We start from the raw sequence: 20,203 nt of genomic DNA on the forward strand, positions 1-20,203 counted from the left end.
AGAGATTTGGAGACAGCTGCTGTCTTTGTGATTTCAGTCGACATGCTGTTCTTCCAAGACTGTGTAAAGGATGTGGCAGAAAAAAAACAAAACAAAAAAACCATCTGAATTCAGTTGGGTGTAACTGAATAAACCCTCGGTTGTGTTTCATTACACAAACAGACAATAAAAGTTGTCACCGTGATGGAGAAGTGTGTGGTGCAGTGTGGTAAGATGAGCACCAAAGGGACATTCTGTGGCCCTTGGAAGTGCCTCCCTGATTCATGGGAGGGTACCCTGACCAGCAGGGTATTCATTTACTTTAAAGTTTTTGGAAACCAAATGACTCTAGGAGGGCAAGCCCTCTCTAGTTTATGGACACGCTGTATCGTCTTATATGCTCACCTTCCCCTTAAAAAAGCAACACAAAAACTGCTATAGGGTGTGTGTGCTCCCTGACGGGTGGAGGAGAGGGCGCCAAAGAGAAATCCTGCTCCTGGGGGAGGGCCACACTGCAGCCCCTTCCTCTTCATTCTTCTCTCGGGATTTTGGGTACATGTATATATCCACCAGGTGTGTTTTTCAAGCTCCGAGCTCTAGGACTTGAACCATGCAGTCAGCTATGTGGGATCTAGCTGCCTTAGCCACCCTTCCACCTGCCAACCCGCTACCACTTGCTTACTTTGTGTCTTCACGAAATTACCCAGTCTCTCTGTACCCGCATTGCCTACATCATAAACTTGATTGTCAGGACTTCTTATACAAGTGCTTAGAATGGTGCCTGGCATAGAGTAAGCCCTCAACACCTGCTACTAGAGTGAGATAAAAGGTGCTAGCACCAGGATATTTGAGGATTCCGGTCCTCCGCCTACCAAAGATAATTCTCTGCTAGTCTATCCACTCCTCTCCTGCAACTCCACTTGCCTCTGTGTGTCTGTAATGGTCTTTCGATATGTCTGTTGGCTAGACTATAGTACCCAGATATTCAGCCAAGCATTAATCTAGGTGTTGCTATGAAGGTATTTTGTTGATGTAATTGAATCTGTAATTAAGTAAGGGTATATGAGTAAGGGAGATTTTCTTAGAGCCTCTTGGTGGGCCTGATGCACTTAGTTGAAAGGCTTAAAGGATAAAACTGGGGGCCAGCAGGTGGTGTGGTGGTTAAGGGGACTGGACCCTCACATGACCGAACATGGTTTGAATCCCGGACCTGGTGGCTTGCTTTCTCATTTTCTCACTCTTACTCTTTCACTCTCTCACTCTGTCCCTTTCTGGTCAAATTAAAAAAAAAAAAAAAAAGTAAATAAATAAAGTTAAATAAAATAATTCTTTAAAAAATAAGAATTAAACTGAGGTTTTTCTGAAGAAGGAGAAATTCCCCCAGTGGACGGCAGTTCCAGCCTGCCTTTCCGATTGCCTGCTCTCCTGGGTCTGTACTTACCTGCCCAGGACTCATGACGGCATAAACCAGTATATGCTCTCCCACTGGTCTGTCTTTGCTTGAACCCTGACTGACAGGAGTGTTTGGCGCCTGGTGGGCAATTTGCTCCTGACCCCCCACCCCTCCCCCGTATTCCAGATCAGATCCCATCACAATCTCTCCCGGCACTTCTCAGCTCTTTACAGAAGTTACATGTTTATTTGTGTCGTCACTCAGTTTGTGCCTGTTCCACCTCATCAGAGTCCAGTCTCTCAGTGGCCAGGGACTCAGTGGGGGTTGGCTCACAGTGGGCTGTCATAGTGTGGAAGGGCACAGTATGTACCTGTGGAAGAAAGAAGGAAAAAATGAGTGCCAAGCTGTCCTGTCTCCATGACCTGCTGTGGGGAGGAGGGGGTCCCTTGAATAGGGCGGGAGGGAGACGGGCATGGCTTTGAGGCTTTCTCTGATGCTCCTGGGATGGGGTCAGGGTTAGAGTTTGCATGACTATCTCATAGATTGGAGGAGACAACAGATACTGAGGGGGAAGGGGTGGCCAGAGGCATACAGGAGTCAGCCTGGTTCTGCTCTCAGGCCTCAGGGAAGGAAGTGGGACAAGGCTGGGGGAGAATGTCAGGGGTAGAGGGTGATGGCAGAAGACCTGGGTTCTAGCCTCATCTTCCTCAGGGGCCTGCTGGGTAACCTTCAGAAGCCCTCTCATCCACTGGGCCTCAGTTTCTCCATCTGTGACATGAGGAGTTAGGTGAGATGATCTACAGAGATTCTTCCAACACTAAAGTTCAATGAGATTAGGAAGTAGAATTCCAAGTTCCAGGACCACAATCAACTAAAAAAAGAGTTTTTTTTGACAGAGGGCTCATCTGTCTGCTAGAGAAGACAGAGACAGGGAAGGTGTGAAAGCCTGAGGCATGGACATGCCGCAATCCCTTCTCCTCTCTTTCTCCTCTCGGAACTTCGGCATGCATGCACATGCATCCAGCATGTTTTTATCAAACCGCCAGGTCTGGGACTTAAACCACATAGTTGGCTACGTAGGAACCAGCTGCTTTAACCAACAGGACCAGTATTTTTTAGATTTTTTGCCATCACCCATGAGTGCTTGCTAGAAAGAGACACACAGAGAGAAAGTGAGAAGTGATCCCCATGAGGGATGGCCATGCTAAAATCCATTCTCCTCCATTCTCCCCTCAGGATTTTGAGCAAACATGCATTTGTTGCTGGCATGTTTTTCACGCTGCTGGGTCTGGGACCCAAACAGTGCAATTGGCCATGTGGTATCCAGCATCTTAACCACCATGCCACCTGCTGGCCCCTACAGTGATTTTTTAATCCCAACCATGAAGTGCAGATCTATTTCCTTTCTGCAAGCAGGGCGGGTGAAGAGATCCACTGTCCATGTTTCCCAGCCTTCAATCTTTAAGCTCTCCCTTCATGATTCTTAAATATGTGTGTCTTTTGTATCACCATTTATTTAAGAAGATTCTTTAGATGGATTTTGTTTTTTAAATAACTCAATGACTTTCAGTACATGCAGTTACACAAGCATCACTACTGTTCATTTTAAAGCATTTTCATGGGCCAGCAGGTGGTGTAGAGGTTAAGGCACTGGATCCCACATGGCCAACCACATGGTTCAAGTCCCAGGGGCATGTGTGTGCATGCCGGAAGTCTTGGGACTTGAACTGTGAAGCTGGCCATGGGAGATCCAGTGCCTTAACTACGACACCTGCTGGCCCTGGGGTTAGCTTTTTTTCATGTAAAGATACTGGTTTACTGCTTATTGCTGCTACAAAATATCCCTCAGAAGTAATATAAGAAAACAATCAATGTAAGGAATCAGAAAGAAGGTAATACAGTCCACAAATAAGCAAAACCCACGAAGGCCGACCTCGGGTGAAGTGGCACTTGGGTAACGAGGAGGGCGAGTCTGTCTCTCACTCTGTAGACTCGGCACACCTAGGTTTGGGATGCAGAGGCTGTTTCGCTGGTGACAACTGGAATATTGGATTTGACTTCTGTCTTTGGAGCTTCAAGCTGGGAGGCTCCTGGAGCACTTCGACCACCCACCCACTCATTTTACAGGTGGAGACTCTGAGGCCCAGGGAGCAAAGAGGCCTACTGGTGACTTGGAGGGAGACCTGGTCAGTTTCTGTCTGACTCAGTGTACCTGCTGACCCCTCTCCCTCTGAGGGATTCAGACACACAGTTTCCCCAGAGGCCTCTCAATAGGTTGAGAGAAGGGATGGCCATGCCTCTCCTGGCTCCGAGGGGACCTCATTTTCTGGCTCCTCTCAGCTGCCCTTCCCTGCGTGTCTACTATTGATTGGAGAAAAGTCGGCACAGGGAGCTAGGGGGCGTGCAGGGGGTGCCTGGGGGCCGACGGCCCAGGGATCTGCTCTGGAGGCTGGTGGGGAGCATGGCTGGTCTTGGTCATGCCCTGGTTCAGCTGAGGAAGCCCAGGCCCACCAAGACAGGTACTGAGGTGCTCCTGGGGTAGGCCCTGGAGGCCCCTCTACTGACAAAGAGGGCGGGAACACCCCTGCCTCGACCCGCTCCTGGTCAGACAGTTCTAGCACCAGCCCCTGTTTCTGCTAACCGCCTCCTTGGGAATGGCTCCTGTCTGTCCTAGGACAGAGGCCATGGGTGACTTCTGAGGGTCTGTGCAGCCTAGGCTGAGCCTCTTTACCTCTGGGTGCTCGTCTTGAGCATTGCTCTGAGTCACGTTCTCATAGGATGGTGGCAGTCCCTCAGGCAGCCCTCTGAGTTCCAGTGGTGTGTTGGGAATAACGGACAAGCCATCCTTCTGCAAAAGAGGAGCTGCGGTCAGGCTACTCCGGCGCCCGGGGCTGTTTACAAAGCACCGCCCACTGCTTCCCTTTTGAAGTCTCAAGATCCCCATGAAGACACGAGCTGAGGCTTCAGCGATAAAGCACCTTCGCAAGGCCAGCAAGTACCTTTCTCCATCCTCCTGTTCCTGAGAAGGTCAGGGAGGGGAGGCCCGCATGGGAGTCAGTGGACTGGGCCCCAGTTCTACTCCTGGTACTGTGTCCTAATTTGACCATGGGCAAGTCACTCCCTTGTTGGGTTCCCTGATCTCTGCTGGGCCGGGTGATACACCAAGGATCCTTCTAGCTGAACACACTCAAGGGGCATGTCTAACGTTGACAGCGTTCCCAGTGACCACTGCTGTATCCTCTTCCTTACCTGCGACAAGGGTGGCACAGTCCAATGCTGTGGAGCCTGTCCCTTACACTGTCCTCTCGGAGGGAGGAGGGTGTGAAGGCCCTCAGGGGAAGCCCAGCATGGTCACTTACCAGGTATGTGACCCCGAGAAGCCGCTTAATTCTTGAGACTCATTTCCTCCTCTTTAAAAGAGGAAAGTAGAATCTACCTCTCCAAATGCCTGTGAGATTCAACAAGGTCTCAGCTAGTGTGGTAGGCAGGACCGTGGTCCTGCCAAGACACGCATGTCTTAATGCCCGGTTATACGGCAGAGCAGAATAGAGGTTGCCTCAGCCTTGAGATGGGGAGGTTATCCTGGACTATCTGGAAGGCCCAATGTCATCCCAAGGGTCCTTAAAGGTGGAAGAGGGTCCAGGAGAGAGGCAGTTGAATACGCTGTTTGCTGGCTTTGAAGGTGGAAGATGGGGCCACAAGCCTGGGAATGCTGGTAGCTTTTGGAGCTATTGGGTTTTGGAGAAGTCATGACATATTTTTCTATGCAAATATGAGTCATGGCTTTTCTGATGACCCAAAAGAAATAGCAAGGGAACAGCTCCTCCCCCAATATTGCCAGAAAGAAATGCAGCTCTGCTGAAACACCTCAACGGAGCCCGGAGCCCGCTGAGACCCACTTCAAACTGCTGAGCAGTATGATGACAGCGTTAGTAAAAGCTGTGAAATTTGGGCGGATCTGTTACAATAGCAATAGGAAACAAGTACCTGCAGCGCCAGCCTACTGCATGGCACACAGAAAATACCAATAAACAGAAACAGTGATTGTTAATACCTGTAGCCAGGTATGGGGCCTCCATTTCTTCACCTGGAAAAGTGGGGTTGGCCTCAGTGACTCGAGGTCCCTGTCTTGCACTTGGACACCTTCATTTTTTTATTATTATTTTTTCTTTTAGAATTATTTTATTTAATAATTTATTTATTTATTTTTAATTTTGACCAGAGAGAGGTGGGGAGGAGGAGAGAGAGGGAGAGAGAGAAGGAAAGTGAGAAAGCAAGCCACTAGGTCCGGGACTCGAACCGTGGTAGGACCCTTAGCCACTATACCCCTTGCTGTCCCCTACACTGGTACATGTTAATGGCACGTCTTGTCAGGTGACCAGGCACCATTAATGATAATGTACTTGCTTGGTGTTAAAGAAAGCTTGGGGGCCACCAAGTTAGATTTGCCTTTATGTGGACACTCAGTGTCCAGTGAATAGTAACATGAAGATCGTGAATGTGAGACCTGCAGGGTTATGGGAGATTTGGAACATATGTGTTTACGGTATTCTAAAGTCGAGATTACAACATGAACGTTTTCCTCTGAGCACATCACTTCTGATCAGGGTCCCTGGGGAGAAAGCAGTCTTCTGTTTGCAGGTAAGCCTGGCCCCCACCTGCCATTCTGCCCTCGCTGTTAGGAGACAAGAGCTTGGCTGTGAGTTAGACACACCTCGGCTGGGTCCTGGATTTCCTTCCCGGCTATTCGGTCTTGGGAAGTGATGTGAGCTCGCTAAGCCTCCGTTTACTTACCTGTAGAACGGAAGTACCTACCTCACAGGGCTGTTGAAAAGATTCTCTTAAGGAAGTACTTGGTCCGCCTCATGTGCACGATCCCTTATGTCCCCCTCCTCTCACCCGCTCCCCAACAGCCAGACACCACCACGTGCTGTAGTTTCTCAGGCCTCTGCAGTCCTGTCTGCAAGTCACTGCTCACGCCGTCCCTTCGCTGGGTGCCCCTTCTCCATTCCTAGCTGTGAGTAGGAAACCTGCCCATCCCATGGGTCTAGAGACCCAGTCTCCACAGGTCCCCTGAGGCCATTATTCTGGGGCCTTCGGAACCAGGAGGGTGGCGGCCTGCTGTTCTGAGCACCTGTGGTTTTCTCTCTGGTAGCCTGGCATTTTTCACCTTGAACTGGCTTCTCTCTCCCGTGCCTTGTGTCCCCTCCTAGACTGGAGGGTCCTTAGCCGGTGATGAGCAATGTGGTGAATGGCTGATCGGCCCACTCCTCCCATAACCCTGCCTGCTGCCTCTCCTTTCTGAGCACTGCTGCCATCTCTTGAGGGCTTGACGCCCCGGGAAGGGCCTCACCTTTTCAGACAGGCGGTCCTCTCTGTAGGCTATGATGGCCGTGGTCCCTGGCAGGAAGAACTCCAGGAAGGTGAAACACAACAGGGCCAGTTCCAGCCTCTGGATGTGGACCTGAGAGGGTGAGGGTGAGAGGAGACAGGGAAGGCTGCTAGACACCTGTGCCCATCCTGTGAGCCTGGCAGGGTGGAGTCAGACCCACCGCAGAGGACAGTGGGGGCTGCAGCTTTCAGGCATGCATGCGGAGTGTAGGTGGGTTTCTAGGGCTCTGGGTGTTTCAGTCACTGTTATACACCCAGTGCCCAGATGTATGGGTCCTCCATAGATGTTTGCCTAATGTTTGAGGGCCAGAGAATCTCGTGGCCCTCTGGTAGAACTGAAGGTGGCCTTAGGAGTCATCTGACCCAATTTTACTGACAGATGAAGACACTAAGGCCAAAGAGGAGTGCATCTTACAGAGGGCAGGAAGAGCTGGACTGAGGACCACTGTACAGCAGGGGCAGCTCCTGACCTTGAGCAGCATGGGGAGCATGCATGTGTGCATGTGTGTGTGTGCATGTGTGTGTGTGCATGCATTTTCATGTCCATGTGCATGAGGGGTGATGAGAAATAGCAAACCACCATGGTCAGAACTCTTGGAACCTGACCCACAGGCACCCAGCCTTGGAGTGGCTGACCTACCTCCTGCTTCAGAGGCAGCTGTGGTGTGGTGACATGAGCACTGGGCTTAGAGTCACAGACTTGTGAGTCATCACTGTGTCCCTGCCTAGCTGGCTGGCCCTGGTCCACTAATGTGACCTTTCTGGACTTCAGCATTCATTCCTGAAAAATGGCGGTGTTCTGGTTTGAATGTCCTCCCCAAATTTGTTTGGTGAGATTTGGTTGTGACAGGATTAAGAGGGTGGAAACTCAATCTGACTATGGTGTTGACAGGTGGGGCCTTTGGGAGGAGGTTAGGAAGAAAATCCATGTGTCTCTGTTCTGGTCTCATTCCCTGTCCTTACACATCCGCCAGGAGCTTAGTCACCCCATGAGGAGATGAGAACAGAGACACATGGACATAGATGCACGTGGCCCTGCCCGCTGCCACATGCTGGTGCATCAGATCCTCACCAGGTGCAGCTCCTGGACCTTGGGCTCCCAAACCGAGAGCTGAATATGCCTCTATTCTTATACATCACCAGGTTCGGGCATTTTCTGATGATAGAGACAAAACGAACCAGAAAAGGGGGTAACAACATGGGCCCGGCTGGTTCTGCAGGGCTGCTGGGAGGCCGCAGGAAACGGGGGTCACTGGGACCATATCTGGAGCCTCATCTGGGAATCAGCCATCCCAGTTGTGGTCCTGGGTGGTCCTGGTCTTCAGTCAGCTTGGTGCTTGGCCTCAGATAGTACCCTTCCCCTCTCTGCGTCTCAGTTTCCCCATCTATAGAAGTAGGATTGGTCTCAGTGGCTTGAAGATCCACTCAGTTCCCTGCTGCTGGTCAGCAAGAAGGCTAGGTGCTCCCCTCTTCCATCAGGCCTGGGGAGGGATGGGAACAGATAACTGAGGGCTCAACTGCTGGCACCTGGCCTCCCAGAGACACTTTCCGAGAGCTGGAAACTTCCTCTTGGCCAGCCCCAAGCTCCTTTGGGGCCTGAGCACTCACCGTGGAGTTGGGGTACATTCTCCAGATGGGGGACTCGAATGGGCTCTCCAGAAAAAGATCCTTGGCAATGATGAAGATGCCGGCCAGCGTGCAGAGAAAGCTGATAAGGTTTGTCACGAGGCACAGCACCTTCTAGGAGCACAAGATAAAGGCAGCAGTTGTTACCCAAAGGTCGGGGAGCAGGGGTCAGGTCCCCTTCTGGGCCTGCCAAGAGCGTGCTCTGCGGCCTCAGGAAAGATTGCCGTCTCGGGGCCTGAGATTCCTCACCCACACAGGAGGCGCTGAGAACCCAGCCAGCTCTCAGCGTCTATAGGACAAACCAGGAGGAACCGGGAGCTGCCTCAGAGTGCTGTGATGGAAGACAATGCCCCACCACCTCCCCCAAATCCAGCCTTGGCCACCCTGTATCGATATGCCAACTAGTCAGTGGCTTGACACCCTGATGGCCCCTTACCAAGACCCTTCCCCATAGGAAGGGCTGGAGGAGCCCTGAAGGCACCCTATCCTCACTCCTGCAGTACCTGCCCTCCTGCCCCGCCCTCAAATTTAAGGACCACATGGAACCCGCAGGCCGTCACCTCCTGGGTTCAACAAGCCTCTTGCCAAAGCCAAACCCCTGTAACGAGGAAAGGCTGTGAACTTTATGTAAGGATCTACAGCCTTTGATACTACGATGGATATATATATTTTTTTTGGAGAGGTTTTTGCTATAGGGTCTGTGCACTCACCAGAAAGACAGAGAAACAGAAAGTGAGAAATCGCTACCCCCCCAAGGGGGGATGGCCACACTGCAATCCTTTCTCCTCCATTCTCCTCTCGGGATCTTGGGCACACATGCATGTGCCCAGCATGAGTTTAAGCCACTGGGTCCTGGTCTCGAACCGTGACCGACTACATGGGAGTCCAGCGGCATAGCCATTACACCAAGTGCTGGTCTTTGTAACACAAAGGTCTCTGTGCTCAGGTAGAGGAAGGGGGAGGTTTACGGTCCTCAAAGGGGCTCAGCCTGGGAGGGTGTAGTCTGCAGAATGGACAATCACCTCCTGCCTTTGCAGGTAAATCATAGGAACACTTTCCTATTCTCTACGCACTCCTGAGAAGGTAGGGAACCCACACCCCTCGTGCAGCCTGCAGGCCACAAACATGGCAGGACCAGGCCAGGGCTTCTGGGGCAGAGCACAGGGAGGGGAGGGAGGGCCTGGCCATGGATTGAAGTCATGAAATATGATTTCTAGGGAAGGCCCTGCTCTCACCCCTCTACCTCTACCCATCCAGCCTCGCGTTGGTGTCTACTCTGTGCCTGCCTGGGCCACCCTGGCTCCAGAGATGCTCAGCTACCTGTTGGCACACAGCACATCGTGAGTGGTAGAGACAGGAAAGTTCAAAGAGCAATGGGGGTACAGGTGCCAGCTGGGGTGGGTCGGAGTAGATGCCGGGCAGGACAAGGCGAATGATCAGGGGGGAGGCCAAGATGGGAGAGGTGGGTGCAGCAGGAGAGGGCAAGGTGATCAGTAGGTGACAGCACAGGCAGAAAGGAGAGGATGACAGCTCCATGTGTCCAGCACTTAGAGATGAGAAGTAGGTGGGCCCGAGCTGCTGGCTTGCAGGCTTGCAGGCTTGCTGTCATTGGAGGTAGGCTGAGGGTGCTGGGAGGACCAGCAGAGGTGAACAGCAGGGGAGTGATGTGGCTGGGCTTGTATCGAGAACAGTCAGGCTACTGTGTGGAAAACAGGTTGGATGACACCTCCGGGCCAGAGACGACAGAGCCAGAACTGGGGTGGATCAGGGGCGTGGTTGTAGAGAGAGATGTGGAGTTGAGGACTGTCTAGGAGCAACCTCAGGACTTAGGAAGGGGAGCAGAGCCTGTGGTCTCAGGCTTCTGACTTGGGGGTCTTTGGGCTTCTGAGTGGGTGGCCCTGCAGCGAGGGAGTGCACTACATGGTAGGTTCGGAAGGAAGCAAAGATCTTCTCTAGACGGGATAGATTCAAGTACTTGAGGGCTATTTCCCCCTCCTGTGCCTTACTGTGTCTGGAAGGCAGAGGCTCCAGATAGGTTTCTTTCCTCCTGTAGCGAAGTCCGCAGCCGTCTGCACCTGGACCCTTCTGCCCTGAAGCCCTCTGCTGTCTGGAGGGCACACGCCTGCCCCTAGCAAACCCACCACTGCCTCTAGCATCACCACTACACACAGATGCCCTTAACAAAATCGCCCCAGGCTTGCGATGGGAGGCCATGACTCCCGTGCAGCTGCTTACCAAGTATGTTTCAGAAATGGTCTCCAATGTTATTGCCATGACCCCTGAAATGAGAAACTGCAGGCCAAACTTGAGAATCAGAGGAGTGAAGATGAGGTTCCTTGAAAAAACAATTTCTCTTTCTTTCCATTATCCAAGAAAACCAGCTCCTGGTGGCCAGTGGGGCAGAGAACATCTTTCTTCCAACCAAGTGAGCTCACCCTACCTGCAACGGCCCATCCCAGCCCTGGCTGGCCTCACACTTTCCCACGTGGGCACAATCCTCCACACCGGGGACAAAGCTGCACCTTGCACTTGGAAAGCCCTCCCAGTCCATCCTGCTAGCCTCATTTGCAAACCCAAAACCACCCCTCTGGGACCGGCTGCATAAGCCCCTGTACCCCGACCCTCTCTCCTTTTCTGAAGGTAGGAAAATCTTCCTTGGGAAGATTTTAGCTCTTGATTCTAAAGTCTCTGGGCGTATTTCTACAACTGTTCTTTTGAATGTTCGTTGAGCACCTATTGCATGCCAGGCCCTGGGAATTCATGAATAAGCAGGACTCCTCCCAGGGCCAAGGTTAGGGTGAGCACCCTGGAAACCTGGAAGAACACAGAGCCTCTGGGTCATGACGTGTGCACAGGCCTCGTCTCACCTCCCCTTCCTGGGAGGCCTTGGAGGGCTTATACCATGTGCTCCTGCAGACCGGTGCTGCGGAGCCTTAGGGACACGTTGCTGAGTCCAAAGGCGGCCAGCTTCTCAGAAACCCAAGGAAGAACGGAGCTGCATGCTCCTCCCGACCAGAGGCGTATGCTCTGGAGAGAGCCCAGGGAGCTCAGAGGTGCTCTCCTAGGACTAGGGAACAAGTGGGCCCTGGGAAGGAGCTCTCTCTGGTGTGACCAAGAGGCTTGAAGCAGACAGAGGAAGACTGGGGCGTATGCTTTTCTTCTATGAGCTCACTACACCCCACCTTGTATTTGGTCCCAAATACCAGGCCTCCCAGGTCTGGCCTGTAGATCCCCATACCCAGCCTGTGTTTTGGCTCCTACTCACAGAGAAGGCCCCCCAGAGTGGATACCAAGACTTCAGCACCACCAGGTGAAGGGTCCTGACGGTTGAGGCCAGGTAACCGCCAAAACCCACGTGCAGCAGAGCGAGGATGACATGGAAGACCTGGGCAGGGAACAGTGAATGGCTAAGGTGAGGGCGTCAGAGCACTGGCCCTAACTGAGGCCATCAGTGTCCCAGACCTACCCTACAGTGAGTCCCCTTCCCACCTTCGTGGAGATTCTGGTCTGCAGGGGGAGCCAGGTCTGCCCAGGCCCCAACAACACTGGTCCTGCAATAGGCCTGACCGGCCGGCAGCCCCTTCCTGCTTTCACCCCACCACAGGGCTCTGCTCAAACCTCACAAGGCAGTAGGTGGAGGCCAATTCTCCCCACCTGTCCTTCCAGGCCTTTTCAGTTTCTTTTTTGTTTGTTTTGGAGAGATTTTCACTGTAGGGCGTGTGCGCTCGCCAGACAGACAGAGAGAGACATAGAGACAGAAAGCGAGAAATCACCCCTCAGGGGGGATGGTCACGCCACAATCCCTTCTCCTCCATTCTCCTCTCGGGATCTCGGGCACGCACACACACGTGCCCGGCGTGAGTTTTAAGCCACCGGGTCCGGGACACGAACCACGGTCGACTACGTGGGAGTCCAGCGACATAGCCATTACGCTAACTGCTGGTTCCCCAGGCCTTTTCAGTTTTAAGATGAGTGCTAAGCAGGGAAACTGGAGGCTTCCTCCTCTCCCTCTCTCCCAGGGCGTCACAGCATTCTCCCTGTACTCCCCCTGCTTCATCATCAGGGCCCAGGAAACAGACACTCACACCCAGCTCCTGGAGGACGCCACTCCTCTTCGGGACATTCCCCTGGTGCCAGTTTGGAGCCAGAAGTCCAGGCTGGGCCACCCCCTGGGGTAGACTTGTCTGGTAAGGTAGGAGCTCCCCAGTCCCAGAGCTGGGAATCCCTGGGGCTGCTCTGTTGGCTTCTGCTGCCATTGACTTGAGTTGAGGACCCTGGCTGTGGGCCAAGAAGGAAGGCCAAGTCAGAACCTATCTCGTTTCCAAGGCTTGTGCCTGGGCAAGACTTTGTGACCTCTGCCCTCTGGGCCGAGGCCTGCCAGACAGTGGTTTCCCTGCCCAGCAGCCCCTGACCTTGATTAGATCTGAGTTAATCTGGTCCCTGGGGATGGGGAGAAACTGCTGTTTGCAGCCTCTCTGGGGTGGTGAGGGCACAGCTCCTTTTGGGGCAGAAAAGTGAGGGCCAGATGAACTTCACAGCTGGTGCAAGACAGAGCTCACCCAAATCAGCCAGATTGCAGTTTGGCAAGAGTCCGGAGGTGCACGGGGCCTAGGCAGGGGTCGGAAGGTTTGTAAACAGTCTCCATCCACTGGCCCAGGGCTAGCCCATCAAAGCAGGTGGGAATCAATGATGGTCCTTCGACCTGTGGAGATGCCCTTGCCTCCTGTGTTTGAGGGATGGGGAGGAGAAGGGAAGGGAACTTCCACCAAGGACTTACTAGGGCCAGCACCAAGCATGGAGCCCATATGTAACAATGACTTCAAGATCAACGTTTATAAGTACAGTTGCATCCTGGGCTCTGTGGGGGACTGGTTCCAGGACCTTCATGGATATGAATCTACAGATGCTCAAGTCTCCTGTGTAAAATCGTATAGTATCTGCACATAACCTGAGCAATTCTCCTCGGTCCTTTTTTTGGGGGGGGAGAGATATTTTTTTCTTTTTCTTTCCTTTTTTTTTTTTTTGCTATAGGGTGTGTGTACTCACCAGAGAGTGATTGACAGAGACAGTGAGAGGGAAAGTGGAAATCACCCCCTGCCCAGGGGGCATGGCCATGTTGCAATCCATTCTCCTCCATTCTCCTCCCAGGATTTTGGGCATGCACGCACATACACCCAGCATGATTTTGAAGCCACCAGGTCTGGGACTTGAACTAGAGTTGGCCATGTGTGGGTCCAGTGACGTAACTGCTCTCCATCTGTTGGCCCCTCCACCATGTTCTTTAAATCTCATTACTTATAACACCTAATACAATAGAAATGCTACATAGGGCTGACCTATGTAGAGAGATTAAACTGTGTACCCAAGGTCACGCTGTCAGTCAATGATGGGGACTCGAAGCATGGCAGTCTAGCTCCAGAACCTAAACCTAAATCCTTTATGTACTGTTGGCTGAATAGATGAAAATAAGTGTTCCGGGTTTTCAGTGGGCACAGAAAGGGGCTGAAGGCAAATTTTGTAGGAGCCTCAAAGCTCTGCTTGCTGGCCCGGTCTGGTCATCCTGGTGGTTACTGCTGCTATGGGGTACATCGGGGCTCCAGCGGGTACCTGCTGACTGGTGCCAGACTCTCAAGTCTTTCTCAGGAGAGCTGGGAGCTGGGAGGGGAGGAATGGGGAGCTGACTGTGGGGATGGAGGTCGGAGAGGCTTTTTCCATGGGGCGAGGAAATCGAGTAAATCCTGTAAAGGTAGTGAGTAACTTGAAACTCACTCTGGGTGTGTGTCGTGCATGCCCAAATCCTGACAGGAGAATGGAGCAGAAGGGATTGTGGTGTGGCCATGTCCCTTGGGAGGAGATTTCTTGCTTTCTCTCTCTCTGACTTGCTTTAAAAAAAAAGTAAAATAAAGGTAGTGAGTGGGTTGCTGTTAGACTCTTGATCCTGGAGAAATGACAGAAGGGGGCAGCATTTCTCTCACTTGAAAAGTAGTTCATGGGGGATGGCAGGTGGCATGGTGGTTAAAGGTGCTGGATTCCCACATGGCCGACTGTGGTTTGAGTCCCAGACCTGGTGGCTTGCTTTCTCCCTTTCTCTCTCTCTCTTTAATCAAACTAATAATAATAATAACAACAACAACAAATGGAAATAAATAAATAGATCATTCTTTTTAAAAAAAATAGTTGATAGAGACAGAGACAGGCACCTCCTTCATGCTATGCCCTACCCCCAGCCTCAGCAAGCTGGATTATGGGCATGAACACACAAATTCCTGGAAGGCTCAGGGAGGCCCCAGGATATGAACTCAGGACTTTTCTCATGTGGACCCAGTTGCCTGCACCATTGCTGTCCCCTCCTCCCCACTTGAAGTCTGACTTGTAGATTCAAGTGGCCTGTTTGGCCATCCACATTTGCCAGTTGTGTTGCCATGAAGGAGGAGCTGGGGTTCCTGTCTGCAGAGGGGGAAGAGCCATGGGAGGGTGCCAAATAGGCTGTACAGGGAAGAAAGGAGGGGGCATTTTCCAAGGGCCAAAGAACTAGATGAGGCCCCATAGTGGGCAAGCAGTACCTGCTGGGTACTGTGTCAAGAGACAGTTTTGCATGACAACCTCCCTCAATACCCAGGGATTCAGCGCCATCACATTGAATAGAAAACCAAGGTTCAGAGAGGCTGAGTGCCTTGACCAAGGTCACATGGGGGGAAAGAGCCAAGATTGAGACCACACGCGGGCTGCCTCCTTCGCCAGTGTTCTAGGCATGGGCTGCTGGGAGGAAGCTGCTGACGGAACTCTCCACTGGCCGGTAGTGGTAATCCCAATTTAGCAGGGTGGTTTGGTGGGGGCCTGGACTTCACTACTTCTTGGGCTTCAGAAGTTGGGCTCAGAGACACACGGCTGTGTGACTTTCTTTTCTGTGACCTGAGACAGCTGGGGTTGGGAATGGTCCCTCTCTCAAGTCCCAACTCTTCATGGCCCTCTAACATAGCTGCGGGGACTGAGGGAGGTAGCTGGTGGCAGAGGCCTGCACAGGTTAGTGCTCCTGGCCCTGAGCCTGGATGCCACTGGGAAGCATGGAAGAAGGAAAGATCCTTAGCAGAGGTATCTGAGGCACAGTGGGCTGTCCAGAGGGGTATGCGTGCCCAGGCACCAGAGGTGTGCTCCCACTAGGCTTTCCCTTGGGAGAGCTGTGGCCATGGTGGTGGTTCAAATAGCCAATAGGGGGTTGCACTCAAGAAGCCAGAGTAACCTTTCTCTCTTTTCTTTTCTTTTCTCTTCTCTTCTTTTCTTTTCTTTTCTTTTTCTTTTTTTTTTTTTGAGAGATTTTTGCTATAGGGCGCGTGTGCTCACCAGACAGACAGAGAGAGACAGAGAGACAGAAAGTGAGAAATTACGCCCCCAGGGGAGAGGGCCACGCCGCAATCCCTTCTCCTCCATTCTCCTCTCGGGATCTTGGGCACGCACGCACACGTGCCCGGCGTGAGTTTAAGCCACCAGGTCCGGGACTTGAACCACAGTCGACTACATGGGAGTCAGCAACATAACCATTATGCCAACTGCTGGTCCCCCGAGTAACCTTTCTCAAAGTGTGTTCCATGGAACACTGGTCCTGATGGACCTACAGGAATAGGGATCCATGGTCAAATAAGTTTGGGAAACCGTACATATTATAATTTTCCTCTTTCACATGTAATTTCTGCAGTGGAGCACTGTTTTAATATTAAAAGCATTTCCCATATTTAATAGGTAATAAAACCTTTTTTCTCATTGTCCAGTGATTCTATAATAGGTATTCTATGGGGTCTGCTTTTGGGTAAAGTGGACTTAAACTTCCAAATTTCTTTCTTTTTTTTTTGTTTTTGTTTTAGAGGTTTTCGCTATAGGGTGCGTGCGCTCGCTGGACAGACAGAGAGAGACAGAGAGACAGAAAGCGAGAAATCACCCCCCAGGGGGGATGGTCACGCCGCAATCCCTTCCCCTCCATTCTCCTCTTGGGATCTTGGGCACGCACGCACATGTGCCCGGCATGAGTTTTAAGCCACCGGATCCGGGATGTGAACCGCAGTAGACTACGTGGGAGTCCAGCAACACAGCCATTACGCTAACTGCTGGTTCCCCAAATTTCTTTTTTAAAATTACTAGAGGTTGCATGAACTCACCAGAGACAGACAGGGAGAGAGAGAGAGAGAGAGAGAGAGAGAGAGAGAGAGTGAGAAGGAGCTACACAGAGAAAACACCCCCATGGGGTCCGGTGTGCCTCAATCCCTTCTCTAGGCCTCTCTCCTGTCAGAATTTTGGGTGCCGTGTACACGCACGCTGGCATGTTTTTCTGGCTGCCAGGTCAGCCTTTGAGCCAGTCGGCCATGTGGGATCTGGCTCCCTTAACCGCTATGCTAAGGAGCCGGCCCTAAACTTCTGATTCTGATTTTTCATCCCCCCCGCCCCCCATGATCCCGGCTGCAGACACAGGGCCTGGCACAGCAGGAAATGTCAGCCAGGGCTGTCGCCAGCCCGCTGCACCCCTGGGCTCCACTGTGTCCTCATCTGCTTCTCTGTTAGGACATGCTATGTGCCATCCTTATCATCCGGAGGGGGAATTTATTGCCTCCATCTCTCTTCTGCGCCTGTGGGAGGGATATGAGAGCTCTGGGCTCCTGGGGTGAGGAGGGGAGGGAGAGCACCCAGTGCAGGGAGCCAGTGGTCCGCGGTCCAGACCCGCCCTTCATGGCCTTCTGAACTGGATTCTGCAAGAACCCAGGCAGGAAGGAGGACAGCCTGACCTTGGGAGGTCTGTGGTGGGGCAGGCAGACGACCTAGGCACAGATACGTCAATCAGAGTATGCAGTGCAGGCCTAGAGCACAGGGGAAGCTTCTGTGTGTGTGTGTGTACATGTGTGTGTGTGCACGGGTGATGTGTGTGCGCACACATGTGTGTGTGCACGTGTGTGCACGTGTGCGTGTGTGTCTACCTCAACCAGAGGAAGGCAGCACCTGAGAGGCACCGCGTCTCCATGTTAACAGGGAGACCCGCAGAAGGGGCCCCAGAGGACGGCAGTCCCAGCGTGTTCTGGCTACCGCGCAGCCCCCAAGTGCCCCACCAACCTTCTCACTGCTTCAGGACAGCTTGCCCGCCGGTGTAGAGACAGACTCACCTGCTGGGGCCAGCCCCGTGGGAAACTGAGGCCTCGGCTCAGGGAGGGGGTCAGGAGGCCTGGTCCCAGTCCTGGTTCAGGTAGCCCTCACCAAGCCCGTTTTGTTCTCTGGGTCTTTGCTGTCCCAGAACAGTCTCTGTGTGTGATTCCAGGAGCGGAAGGTGCTGAGGCTCCTCCCAGCTCTGCTGGCCAGACACTAGCGGGATGGGGCTCTCGGCTGAGAATTCCTCCGGCGGGTAGAAGCTAGTGGTGCCTCCGCTTCCCAGGGTCTCTCTACTGAGTGGTACCCATCCTCCAGCTGCTGGCGCTGCTGGCTGCTGCTGGCCCACACCTGGGAGTTTCAGGGCCCCAGCCCCGCAGCCAGTGACCGACCCCACCCCGACCGGCATGGGCTATGAAAGGCCGGCCCCCTTGTTTCCAGGTGGGACAGGTGTGTGCTCTCAGCACCCCCTCGCCCCCTAAGGGATCATCGCGGCGCTCCCCTCTGTTTCGGCAGAGTGGGGTCGGCTCACCTGGCCCTGGGACCTCCGCTCTGAGCTTCCAGCTGCGCTCTGCCCTCTGGAGCCGTCTCAGCGCCGTGGAGACTGCTGGAAAATCAGAACATCTTTACAACATTAGACTTTGGATCTTCTCCCTCCTCGGCCCACCGCCTGCTTGACGCCAGAGCTGCAGGGAGCTGTCCAAGCCCGCCCCTCCCCAACCCGGGCGGTGCGAGTCTTAGTGTCCTCCTCCCGGTCTCTCTTCTATAGTTGCACATTTCCTTTGGCGGGTAAAATGCTGTGTATGGCGCAGGGCTGACGGAGCGAAGGAGGTTGCGACCTTCCCAGCACTGGACATGTTGGGCCTCTGGGAAGAATCTGTCTCATTTTGGAAAATGCCAAGCCTGCACGAAAGGAGAGGGAGTGACCTGCCAGACCTCCATGGTCCATGCACAAGCTCGAGCCCGCATCTGCTCTTTGATTTTCTCCCATTGGTAAGCAAAACTAGGCACCCAACCCTTTTTATCGGTAAGCATTTTAGTACTTATCTCTAAAAGATAGACTCCTTCAAGAAGGATGATCATGTGATCACGATGAAAGAATGTAAGCTAATTATTATTATTATTATTATTATTATTATTATTATTTGGGGATGTTTTTGTTGTAGAGGCTATAGGGCACGTGTGTGCTCGCCAGAAAGACAGATAGAGACAGAGAGACAGAAAGTGAGAAATCACCCCCCACCCCAGGGGGGATGACCAGGCTGCAATCCCTTTTGCTTCATTCTTCTCTTGGGACCTTGGGCACGCACACACACGTGCCTGGTGTGTGTTTAAGCTACAATGTCCAGGACTTGAATACATGGGAGCCCAGCAACGTAGCCATTATGCCATCTGCTGGTCCCTGTAAACTAATTTTTTAGTTTTAATTTGTGGTGTCCACTGAAGCAGATTTGTGCTCAGTGCAAAACCCTGCAGCCCCCCAGAGCTTGGCCGCATATGTAGAAACTATTCCTGCAGAGGGAAAGTTTAACACGAGGAGTCAGGAAAACCTGTTCTCATTCGGTGTTTGCTGCGTACTAGATATCCTAGATGGAGTCAGTGTTCGCAGTCTCCAATGGTCTCGTAAATGTCTTGCCGCCTTTGCTTTCTTTCAGGTCTGGATCCAGGCACTGCCCACCAGCTGCATCAGGCAGATCTGGTTGAGTGGTGTGCGTTTTCCCCTGCACCCTCTGCCCTCTGTGCCCCTGAGTTGTCAGGGAGGCCTTCCAGGAGGATGAGGTATGCTGTGGGCGTCCATGAGCCCAGCTCCCACTCTGGGCTCTACCTTTTGTGGCTGGCCTCTCCTCTGTGTCTGAGGTGGGCAGGGAAGCATGAACCTGAGCCCAGTGGCCACGTCAGAAGACCTCGCTGGCTCCAACTTGCTGAGCGCAGCATAGCACCTCAGAGCAGACCTGGATCTGGGAGACCTGGTTCCAGTCTCCGTTCTATCACACCACGGCTCTGTGCTCTTGGGCAAATTATTTGACCCATGGAGCTGCTGGAGGGTTAAGAGAATATGTGCAAGGGAATCAGCAGTTAGCGTAATGGCTATGTCACTGGACTCCCACGTAGTCAACTGCAGTTCGCGTCCCGGACCCAGTGGCTTAAAACTCACGCCGGGCGTGTGTGTGTGTGTGCCCAAGATCTGGAGAGGAGAATGGAGGAGAAGGGATTGCGGCGTGACTATCCCCCCGGGGGGTGATTTCTCGCTTTCTGTCTCTCTGGCAAGCACATGCGTCCTATAGCGAAAACCTCTTCAAAAAAAAAAAAAGAAAAAAGAAAAAAAGAGAACATGTGCAAGACTTAAAGCGGTGCCTGAGTTGTGCTGGTTGTGGTGCAGAATGACGATAATTGCTGAGTGCTCTCCGGGGCCGCGCATGCTCAGCTGTCTCGGGCACTCCAATGTCACACACACTCACCTGTCACGCCCATGAGACGTCACTCACCCCTCTCAGCTCGCTGGACCATGCAGTCCCTTCCTCACCTTGAGGAGTCGGGGGGAGGCTGGGATCTGGTAGCTCTGGAAAGCCCCTTTCTTCTGAAGGGACCCAGCTGCTGCCCCCCCCCCCCATGATCTCTGTGCCCACGATGCTGAAGCCCCCGCGGTCCCGGCGGTTTTGCACCTGCTCCTCACCCACAGCTTTAGCTCCT

General features: G+C 52.8%; 1 protein-coding gene across 1 annotated transcript; it reads right to left on the reverse strand.

The window, feature by feature from the left end:
* Window positions 1-1,617: 1,617 nt before the first annotated feature.
* On the reverse strand, window positions 1,618-18,155 carry MS4A10 (membrane spanning 4-domains A10). Its single transcript, XM_027766413.1, has 8 exons — window positions 18,045-18,155; window positions 12,475-12,667; window positions 11,655-11,774; window positions 10,625-10,681; window positions 8,372-8,503; window positions 6,726-6,836; window positions 4,104-4,220; window positions 1,618-1,742 (listed from the first exon to the last, which is right to left on the reverse strand). The coding sequence occupies exons 2-8, from the start codon at window positions 12,643-12,645 to the stop codon at window positions 1,629-1,631; spliced, it is 822 nt and encodes a 273-aa protein (XP_027622214.1). The 5' UTR covers window positions 12,646-12,667; window positions 18,045-18,155; the 3' UTR covers window positions 1,618-1,628.
* Between the last annotated feature and the right edge of the window lie 2,048 nt (window positions 18,156-20,203).

Source organism: Tupaia chinensis, unplaced genomic scaffold, assembly GCF_000334495.1.
Source record: "Tupaia chinensis unplaced genomic scaffold, TupChi_1.0 Scaffold143204_1, whole genome shotgun sequence".
Classification (NCBI taxonomy): Eukaryota; Metazoa; Chordata; class Mammalia; order Scandentia; family Tupaiidae; genus Tupaia; species Tupaia belangeri.

What these genes read in the sequence shown, in the direction of transcription:
- MS4A10 (XM_027766413.1), bottom strand. Translation starts at nt 12,645, where the DNA reads ATGGCAGCAGAAGCCAACAGAGCAGCCCCAGGGATTCCCAGCTCTGGG. An exon ending in CCATTTCTGAAACATACTTG is followed by an intron (nt 8,504 to 10,624) that starts GTAAGCAGCTGC and finishes TTGTGCTCCTAG; the next exon opens with AAGGTGCTGTGCCTCGTGAC. An exon ending in CTCAAGACGAGCACCCAGAG is followed by an intron (nt 1,743 to 4,103) that starts GTAAAGAGGCTC and finishes TTTCTTCCACAG; the next exon opens with GTACATACTGTGCCCTTCCA.